The sequence below is a fragment of the Rhinopithecus bieti genome, unplaced genomic scaffold (genome assembly GCF_001698545.2).
Source record: "Rhinopithecus bieti isolate Rb0 unplaced genomic scaffold, ASM169854v2 scaffold_33652, whole genome shotgun sequence".
NCBI classification, from domain to species: domain Eukaryota; kingdom Metazoa; phylum Chordata; class Mammalia; order Primates; family Cercopithecidae; genus Rhinopithecus; species Rhinopithecus bieti.
The window spans coordinates 1220209-1231016 of record NW_016814761.1 but is presented as its reverse complement, the minus strand read 5'-3'; the positions used below and the strand labels follow the sequence as shown (position 1 = coordinate 1231016).

The 10808-nt window shown below is 55.1% G+C and overlaps 1 protein-coding gene across 1 annotated transcript in view; it reads right to left on the bottom strand.

Moving 5' to 3' along the window:
• IGSF21 (immunoglobin superfamily member 21) overlaps positions 1-10802 on the bottom strand; it is a 268650-nt gene extending 257848 nt beyond the window's left edge. Inside the window, exon 1 of the mRNA XM_017852156.1 lies at positions 10695-10802. Within this exon, the coding sequence (XP_017707645.1) occupies positions 10695-10764 (70 nt within the window). The 5' untranslated portion in view covers positions 10765-10802. The remainder of the gene's footprint in view (positions 1-10694) is intronic.
• Positions 10803-10808: the final 6 nt, after the last annotated feature.

Below are 10808 nucleotides of genomic sequence, written 5' to 3'. Positions count from 1 at the left end.
AAAGGGAGGGAGGGAAGGAAGGAAGGAAGGAAGGAGGGAGGGAGGGAGGGAAGAAAGGAAGAGAGAGACTATACTGCTTCCTGAAACAAGAAGTTCCTTTCTGCAAGCCAGACTGGCCTGGGAATGACTAACTCTTCCCCATGAGGTAACCCCTATGCTTTCCATGGGGTAACTCATCCTTCTTCCCCCTACCTTCCCAAAAGCTCCCCAGCCAGGCAACAGGCCCTAGGAATTGGCCTTCTGATGGCTCTTCCCTTCCAAGCTGAGATCAGACCCACTTCTCTGCTGCAGACAGGAACAAAGAAGTCTTTGTGAAATGACTGCCTTTGCCGCCCCCCACCTCACTCCTTCCGCCCCTGCCTGGGACATTAGGTGCTGGGTGGCAATTAACAACTCATCACCTGCTTCTATGGAACCAGACACCTGTCCTTCCTTCGGCTCTTGGCTATTGTATGGCCTGAATACCCACTCGACAAAACCAGAGCACTCGGGCGGTGAGCTTCAGCTCAGGATGCCACAGCTACCCACCCTCTGGCCGCCCCAGCCTCTGCCAGTGTATCAGAGGCTTGTGCTACCCTCCCCCAGCCCAGCCCAGCCCAGAATGATGCCAGGGCAGCCAGTGATGGACGCCTTCCTTTGGGGCGGTGTTAGGGATAAAAGGAGGAAGAGATGGTGCTAGGGAGATAAAGGAAGCACCAACGACTGCTGACAAACAAGCCCATCAGAGGAGCACTGAGCGCCTCTGCAGAAAGAGAAACAAAAGGGGCAAAGGGAACAGCTTGGCAAAGGAACAACAACAAAAAAAACCCAAAGGCTCAGCTGCTTCTCTCCCTGGCGACTCCCAAGCTGTCCTGTGATGTAGGAGGCTGGGGGTTGCTCCTTACTGAAGCGCTGCCAAGGTCCCCACCCAATTTCAGGGGACCCAGAGGCTTCCCCGTGCCAGGCTGTTCAGGTGGTGGGTCCACCTGGCCAAGCCCTGGGACAGATCCCTGACATTGAAGGAGAAGACCTGCCCCCCACATCATGCTCAGTGCATGCAACAAAGGAGGACTCATTCCTCTCTCTGGCCTCAGTTTTCTCATCTCTAAAATGGGGAGAGAGGAGATAGTGCAGATAATTTCCCAGCTCCCTTCTGGCTCAGATGCTCTGTAATTCCAAACCCAGAGATTCTTCCAGTGATCCACGTGGGGAAACCTGCCATGCATCCTCTCCTCCTGGGCATCGAGGGTTATAAACACTTCTTCCCCTTCAAACTTGGAGGGTGCTCCTACCATGTGGTCGGGAGCCAAACATCCTCAAGGGAGCAACCACTTTTCAAACACCTACTGTGTGCTAGCCACTGTGCCTATGGTCTCCTGGTATTATCCATTCACACTTCCCAGCAGCCCCCACCCCATGAGGACACCGTGAAGAGTTATAAGTGCAGCTGAAGAAACCAAGGATAAAAGCAATGAAGAGGTTACTTGAGTCCACATATTGAACAAGTGGTGGAGGTGGAATCTGAAGGCCGGTTAGACCACAAAGCACATGCCCACTGGAGATCTAGAAGCTTCTCCCCAGGACCACACTCCTCCTCCCTTCACTCTTGGATCAGGCCCAAGTTACACACTCGGGCTGGGGCAACCCCATTCCAGGCTGTGCAATCTTGGTAGGGCCTGGGCAGGGCCCTGGCTTTCCCTTCTTGCCGAATCAGGATGTGCTGGGAGAAGTGGGCCATCTCCAAATGATGGCATTTCTTTGTGGAGTCCGTTGTCTCTTTGGGCAGCTCAGAGCAACCATTTATAACCCAGTGGAGGTTCGAAAGAGCTTCCAGCTTCAGGTGGCCCAGAAAAGCCAAATTAATCTTCCTAGAGCCCTGCTCTGGGAATGCCACTCCACTCTTTTAAACTGTTCCCCTCACCCCATGGGCTCAAATCTAACCGCTTCCCTAGCAGGCACGTCTCTCTGCCAGCTCCTCCAACCCCCTCCCCAGCTCCTCAACCAGGACCTGCGCTTAAGCAAGGCCACGTGCCTCATGGCTCCAACCCTCACCTGCCCACATGGCATTCCCCCTTTTCCTCCCAGCCTTTTGCATGTGCTGTTTCTTCTGCCTGGAACCCTCTCCTGACCTGTCAAGATTGTTTCAATCCTTCAGAGCCTTCCTGCGCCACTGCCTTTAATCCCCAAAGACATAAGCTTGGTTCAAGCCCTATATTGGCCATTTGATTACACGTGATTTTTTATTGTTCCCAGTGAATGTGGGATTGCCCACAACCTGAAACTTCCCGAGATGTCTCTGTCAGTCCAGAATCAGGCCTGGGGCAGCTGCTTAATTAATGGAAGTGACTGAATCATGGACTTCTCGGCCAAAGCAGCTCCAGCAGAGGGAGAAGAAACAGTGACCCCACTCTCATCTTGGAGTCTCCACGGCCTGCTGGTCCCATCAGGAGGAAGGGAAAGGCCAGTTTCATGCCAAAAGCTTTCATGTGCTATTACTCTCTCTCACTTACCCTCTATTTTTAAAAGACAGGGAAACTATGACTCAGACAGCGAGTGTCTTGCCCAAGGATACTTTGTTAGGAAGTGGTCGACAACATGAGCCCAGTGCAGGTGGAAACGAAAGCGCATTAACCCCAGGTGGCTGCCCCCACAGAGACAGGGATTAGGAAGGATGGGCATACCTAGGGGTGTGCTGGCAAATGTATAACAACCAGTTCTGGGGTGAGGGAGGCCCCAGTATAGTTTGCCGATTTTCATTGTGTGAATACTCCAGTAATGGTCCATTTCAAGCTACCAACGGGAAAAATTCAGAGTTGGGAAGAGATGTGCAAATCAGTGCCTGGGTGTGAATCTGGCTCTGCCCCTCACTCAGGCAAGTCACACAATCTTTCCAAGCCTCTTTACCTCATCTGTAAAGGTGGAGAATATTATCTTCCAAATGGGCATTTCTGGGATAGTTGAGTATGATGTTATGCGTGAACATGTCTGGCACAGGGTTTGGCACATAGTAGCTGCTCAGTGAATGCTCCCTCCTCCCTCCCTCCTTCCCTCCCTCCGTCCCTTCCTTCTTTCCTTCTTTCCTTCCTTTCTTCCCCCCTCCCTCCCTCCCGTCTTTCTCATCTTTCTTCCTTCCTTCTCTCCTTCCTTCTTTCTTTACCTTCCCAAATCCCCCTACCATCGGCCATCTAGGACAGTCCCCTCTCCAAGGAGAACATAGAAGCGACACAAAGCCCCCTTGGTCTTCCCACCACCTTGCAATGTTGGCCCCTCCTCCAGATGCCAGCTGTGATGCCACAGTGGTCCATGGAATGGAGAAGGACAATGGACACATTCTCACACCAGAAAGTACTTCCAGAGGCAACTGAGTAGGGCCAGGAAACAAGCCTGGGTCTGGTGTTTGAACCAAACCTCAGGCTCAGGGGAGACAGCATTCATTCATTCAACAAACACAAACACATCTTCAGGATCTATGTGCTCAGAGCCAGGCCGGGTGCCAGGACCGGGGGTGCAGGGATGCTCACCCTCAAGAGTTCTGTTCAGGAAGGAGACTACCCTCAACTATCTCCAGCCCCAGAGGAGGGCTGCTTTCAAAGTGTTGCCCAAAGTGCTGCTGCAAACATGCTTAGGGCACACCTGAGTCTGTGTGTGTGTGTGGTGGGGGGCTGTGGAGGGAGGATGTGGGTGAGCAGAGACTTGGAGAAAGCCTTATAGGGAGCCAGGGGCTGTGCTAGCTGAGGGCAGATGTCTGCTCTCTGAGCCAAGAAAGGGCGGAAGTGGGGGAGGAGGCAAAGGATGGAGAAGCTAAGGCCAGAAATCTCTGAGCAGGACAAGACTGTAGGGACAGGGGAGACAGTGAGTTCTGGTCTCAAACTGTGTGACCATGGGCATGTCAGTGTCCTCACCTGTGGACTGGGGATATAACACCCACCTGGACAGCAGTGGAGGATGGAGGAAGTCACATCAGCAAAGTGGCTACAGCAGCACGCAGCTCACAGTGCACACTTCAGGTCAAAGCTTACTGGCCTGTAAGCACATGGGAAACTGACCTGTCTCATGCCAGACCCCTGTGGGCTGAATGAAGCCCAGCAATAGGTTGAGGATGGGAGGAAGGCTGAGCTTGCAGCCACAGAATCTGGGTTCCAGTCCAGCCACTGCCTACTGCCATCCTTTCATCTTCCCGAGCTTCATTTTCCCTCATCTGTTCAACAGGTACAAGACTAGCTGTCTCCATGTCTGATGTGAGATCTAAATGGAATAACGGGTGTGGAAGCCAGCAGGTAGAGAGTTAAGATGTCTAGTCAGGGCCTCTGCTACTTTGATTATCTGAGAAACTTCAGAAAGAAAGAATGTAGTTCCAGGATCAGAACATCTTTGCTGCCAGGAAGTCCACCTGCAAGTCCAGCCTCAATGCCACACGTTATAAGCCTTTTCACACAATTTTCCATAGAAATAAAAAGCCACATGCTCAGCCCTCTTCAAAACCAGGATGCACATGTCGAAAGGCCAGAGGTAGCCTAATCACCCAAACAAACAACCTGACTGATCACCTGCTATGTGTTTTGTGGAGAAGACTCAACAGTGAGCAGAACCAGATGGGGTCCCTGCCTGCGTGGAGCAGGGTCTAGTGGGTCAGGGGATTGGAAGTTCACAATAAGACTGGCTCCATCTGTACATTTTACTAGCAGGGAACAGCTTGTGTCTCAGACTGTGCTCAATGGGCCTCAAGACTCCAGGGAAAGACAGAGGATTGGTCATCCCCAGCCAGAGGGCCATGAACCATCCTCTGTGCATTACCAATAGTGCGCTGACTGGCAACTCCAAGGCTGGCACCAGTCATCACACCCAGGGAGGTTATCACATGCGATCCTTTCCTTGCAAGCAGCAGAAATTAACACTGGACACTCAAGCCAAAAAAAAAGTAACCAATGAGAACACTGTGGAAAAGTCGAGGACCACAAGGACTGGGGCTGCTTCAGCAGGTACTCATCATTACCATGGTTAACACTAGTAACAAGCATCAGAGCCCATGGGACTAACCAAGAGCTCTGCTTGTAATGCCTGATTCCACCCTCTCAGCACCCTGGGAGGTAGGTCCCATCATTATCAGTCTCAGGAAACCAACAAAGGATGGTTTCCTGGGGGTCCCAATGGCAAGGGGGACATTCTAGTGATTCTCAGTCTTTGTGACACTCTGCTCAATATTCAGATTCCAGGGCCCACCTTGGGGATGCCTTACCCAGTAGTCTCACTCACCAAGATGTCATGCAATTTGTGTTTGGGGGGTGGGGGTGGGTGGGGGTGATTTCCCAGAGCAAATCTAGTACGTGGCCAGGAGATGTAATAAAGACTGGTGGACAAGACAAACACCAAGTTCCTTTCCTGGGAGGGGATTGAAATCTGAGTTTCAGAAAGACCCCACCCCCAATCCACCCCCTGCCCATGCCCACGACCTGTCTCTCCTGCTGTTTTGGGCTGCAGAGGTGGCTGAAGAGGGCCTATACCTCCAGCCCCATACACACTACCTTTATTTGCTCTGTCCATGGAATCTTGGCCAGGGGTCTTAGTGAACGTGGGCCCCCTCCACTCCTGGAGCTCACTGAAAGCATAAAGGATCTCACCACCCCAATCTTCCTTGGAATTTCATCCTAAAGAAGGAACCTCCTAGGAAGTGATGTCATGTGTTTTACCACCGCTGACATTTATCATTCGAAATGAACAGCTTTGCACCCTCCTACAGGTAGTAAGGGCTGCTGTACTCCCTTTCTAGTGATGAAAAAGCAGCTGTCTCCAGATTGCTTCAGACCTGGTTTTGAAACTCCCAGTTCCTCCACATACAAAAGATCCTGAACCTCCTTTTATTTAAAAAAGAAAAAAGAAGAAGAAAAGAAAAAAGAGGGGAAGGGAACAGGAGTGGATGGGGGAGGAAAGGAGGTAGAGAGGGAGGATGGACAAAACAGATTGTCATTCATCTCTTCGGAAACATGCCCAGCCTCTCGGTGCCCCGGGATGGGGATCACACTCATAGGCCTTGCTCTTTGCAGATGTGCCCTGCCCACAGCAGATGCCTATTCATTCTCTTGGTGATGGCAATAGCTTTCAGGAACACTCCCTCTCCCATCTGTGCAGATGAACACCCTGGATGATTCTATTTCAGTGTGGGTTTGGGAAGGAGTCAGGCATCCAGACAGGAGACTGGACACATCCATGTGGCCGGGGCTCAGGAAATTATCACCAGGAGATAGCAGAGCATGGAGGGAGGAAGCACAGGTCAGGGAGTCAGACAGCCCTGTATCTGAATTCCTGCTTGCCATTTAACCACTCGGTAGCCTCGGCAAAGTTACCTAGCCTCTCTGAGCCTCAGTTTCCTCATCTACAAAATGGGCCTTATTTTATTTCTCAGGGTGCTTGTAAGGATTCTATGAGACAAGAATGATTGAGACAAGAATGGTAAACCACATAGCATGATGCCTGGCTCGGTTAGGGCCAGAGAGAGATAATAGCCCCTTCCTCCCTCTAAATGAAGCATCAATTTACCACTGACCTTAAACACCATAGAGGCAGGGGACTCCTCTACCAAGCTCAGAGCCACTTTCCCAATGCTCAGCACCGTGTCTGCCACATGGTGTACAATAAGCATTTGTTGGGTGCATGAATACATGAATTCCTGGTGGCCTGGGGCTGTAGCAGAGGTGGGCAAGGTGGTAAGCCAGGCTGTCAACTGCCCAGGTTAAATACCTCTGCAGATCCCAGGAAACCCAGTTAATAGAACTAACCAGCCTCCTTTTTGTTGGTCTCTGCCTTTGAAGTCACACACTGCTATAAACCAGGCACCTAAGCAAGTCCCCTAAACTCCTCCACCTCCTTCCCCTATTCCCTTCTCTGCCCATCTTGGGAGAGTGTAGTGAAGTTCAAGTAAGTGTGTGACTAACGCTCTGAAATATCAGAGTAGCCAGGCAAATCTGAGGCATCACTCAGATGACCTGGGTCCTTCTTTGCTCACATGCCCTGCCCAAGGGAGTCTTTGTGGCCAGAGAGAGGGAAGATTTGGAGGAAAGATGAGCCCGGGGCAGAACTAGGAGGGAGCGGGAAGGAGCCTGCACTTCTCTCGTTAACAAGTCTTAAACCTCTGAACTTCAGTTTCCTAGTCTGTGAAAAGAGGGTCTTAAATCCATCTTGCAGCATGAATGAGGACTGCGAAGCAGCAGCCAGCATCCTGCTAGACACATCGCAGCTGATCCATATAATCGGGGCTACTGAAAAAACAAAACCCCAGCTACGATATTAGCTGCGGAGGAAGGGAGCAGTCTAAGGCTGTGAAAGACTTGTGTGGAAGAAGCGCTCGATGTGGGCCTCATCCCAGCATCCACTAGGGCAGCTCTGCTTTCGGACCTATCATCTTGCTCAAGGTATGGGGAATTTAGGAGGGTGATAATGTTTCCTCCAAACGGGTTCTCCTACTTTAAAGAAAAAGAAAAATACAGAAGTTTCAAAACCACCGAAGTGAGTGATCTCCGAGGTCGCTCCAGCTCGAATACTCTCTGCGCTTAAAACACGAAAATGAAAAACTCCCATTTGCAGGGTGGTTGGTGGGTGGAAGAGGGGTGGAGTTTATGGCTAGGGGCGGGGCCCCGCTGGAGGGGCATGGGCGGGGCAGCCTGCAAGGGATTAGGACCCTTAACTCCCCCGGTTGGGGCTGGAGAAGAAACCCTACCGCGCCAGAGCCCCCGCCCGGCGGGAAGGGGCGTGTGAAGGGAAGATAAATATATAAAGTCGTCACACCCGCTCGCGCGCTCACAGCCCCCGCAGTCTCGGCGCTGCGGCTGCGACGGCCCAGCGGAGACAGCCCTTCCATCCCACCCACCTGCTGATACGCGGCTGCGGAGACAGAGAACCAGAGAACCGGCCGGGCCGCCCACCTCCCCCCGCGCAATCCCGGAGACCCCCGGCTGGGGCCGTGGGCTACCCCTAACTGGGGCCGCCCCCACCCTGCTGTCAGCGGAGCGTTTCCCAGGGCTGAACAGCGGCTGAGGACCACTCCTCCACCCCCAGCCCGGCGCCACTACACAGGCTCCAGTGCAGGACTTCCCAGAAGTGCCCAGGCACAGTTCACGGGGGCTGGAGGAGCTGAAAACGCCCCAGAACACTCCCGGGAGTCCCGAGAAATGTGGGATTCTCCTCTGGAGGGTCTGATTCTGGGAAGTGGGGAGCCAGGGCAAGGACTTCCGGCCCAGCCAGTGCGAGGGGCAGCGGCCTCCTTCCTCCTGCCAGACCCGACTCTCTAGCGTCGGGCACCCTTGCTCTGCCACGCGAATGGGGCAGAACCGGCGAGGGCGCTCTGGCCGTGTCCCTCCCCGAGCAGTGACCGCCAGTACGTTCATAAAGGCCGGCCCAGGTTGCTCCTCTCCCTGCCCTCCGAGGCACGTGGCCCTGCAAAGCCGCTGCCAGGTGCACCTCTCTGGGCCACCCCCAGGAAGGGCGCCCTCCTCCGGCACGGCCCGCCTCTTGCGTCTCTCACGGACTCTTCTCGCACCCCGCCCCCCATTCTGGGCACAGACTTGGAAGGAGGAAAGAGGGACCCACCCTCTTGTGCTCTCCTCTGCGGAGAAGAGAGGGCTCCCGGCGGCCTCGGACCTCCCTCTACACCCCAGAGGCGCAAAGTTTCCCGTTCGCGATCCGGATCTGCGCTCTTCCTTCATCCTGCGCAGCTGAGCTCGGAGGCCTCGCTGGCTCCCCCGGCCCAGATGCGCTCACCCTCAGCCAGGCCAACCCCCGCCTCCCGCAGCCCGCAGAGGCGGGCAAAGGGATCGGAGGCGCCAGGATGCCGGGTCAGCTCTCCGCAGCCCGGCAGCCAGAAGAACGCTGCTCCCGGGTTCCAGGGAGAGCTCGCAGGGTGGGGTCCTGACGGAGCCAGGGTTTCCCACCAAGCCCTTCCCATCAGTCCTCTCCACCGCCCTGCCTCGTCTCTGTGATCTGCGCATTCCCAGGGAAAGGGGTGCTTACCTTCGGTCCCCAACCTTCAACCCCCCGCTCCCTGCAATGTCCAGGTGAGGGCTCCAGTGCCTTTCAACAAACCCCAGTGCCCTCTTGGCGGCGCTGGAACCGGAACCTCTCCCATATAACCTTTCCCTCTAGAGGCATCCGAAGCCAGGAGCCCTCAACCCAAAGTTGAGGGGGGAGATTTTGATCCACTTTGGAAAGTCTCTTGTTCCAAGGATAGGGGAACAAAGTACAGGGTTTGCATTCCTTCTGGGTTACACCAACCCCTCCCCCCTCGCTGTCAGGACTACCTTCTAGGCTTAAATTCTGCAGCTTCTCCCATCAGCAGACCCAGCACTCACCAAGGACTTCGGGGTAGAAGGAGTTGGGGTAATTTTAAGGGGCACCCCTTCCTCGCAGGCACTCTCGGAGCCTAGGCAGGCACCTCCTGCTGGGACAAGGCTATGGCATAGGACAGAGGTGATGCCCGTCTCTATCACCCAGTGGGGCTCGGGGTCGAGACCTTATTGATCATAAAGACGACTTTTTGGCACCTCGCGTCCCCCTCCCACTCCGAGGCGGAGCCAGGCTCTGACTCCAGCCAGGCTGAGGTTGGCACCAGGCTCGGAGGAGGATCCCCGACGCGGACCCTCTAGTCTCGGTGCCCGCGGCTCTTCGCTGGTCCCGCCTCCCTCCCGCCTGGCTTTTAGCCTCGCGTTGGCTCTCCGCTCACTGCGCGAAAAGGTTTCGGCTCCGTCACCATTTAAGACCCGCTACGCGGCGGCGCTGGGCGGGAGGCCGGCCGCGAACCGCGGACCCTGGGCCTGCGGAGCCACCTCTCGCTGGCTCCGGAATACCGGCTTAGCTTCAACCTCCTTCCAGCTGGCTTAGCCTAACCCGGGAGCAAGTCCACACGGGACACATACACATACACACACACACACTGAGCTGCTCACAACTCCCCAGTCCCGGACGCGTCCATACCTTCCTGCACACAAGAACCACACGCTCCATGGCACGCATACACACACTCCCAGCCCCATGAAGCACACGACCCCCAGGCACCTTCACCCCCACCTATCCCAGATAAGCACACTCCTGCCCAAGTGTCACAGTCCCGTCTCCTGTGCACACAGAAATAGTAATCCGCTGTCGTACACCCCTAGAGACCTGCACACTCGGGACACGCGTGAAACGCCAAACCTCACATACCCACCCCCTAACACCTCACACCCACAATGACACAAGCTCACACACTTCACACCCTCACCGGGAAGCTGGCACATGTTCACACCCCCCCAACATTCTCTCACACTCTCACACATACACCTTCTCCATGTAACTGACACAGACACTAACACCCCTCCAGACACTCGCTCACTCACACACAGACCCCACACCATCACACACACAGGCGCACACACACTTGCATCTCTAAATACACTCCCGCACCTTCTCCCCACACAGCTCCTTCCCGGACACCCTCACCCAGAGACACAACAAAGACACACGATTGTACACACACACACACACACACACACACCCTGGCACAAACCCATGAGCGCTCTCCCCAGAGGCGTCCTCCCTCCCTCATCAAGCCAACCAGTTCCACAGACCCCAGGCAGGACCGGTGCTCGTAGCCCGAGCCTCTCGGAGCGACCCCGGCCCGCACTCTCCCCTGGTGCCCCATCCCCGCGCGCGTTCCCCGCCCGGCACCCGCCAGGCGCCCGCGCACTCACCGCAAGCCAGGTCCAGGATCGCGGCGAGCAGCAGGCAGACGCAGCGGCGGAGGCTCGGGGCGGCTCGCATGGTGCCCGGGAGCTGGCTGCGGTGGCGGGGCGGCGGCGGTGGCG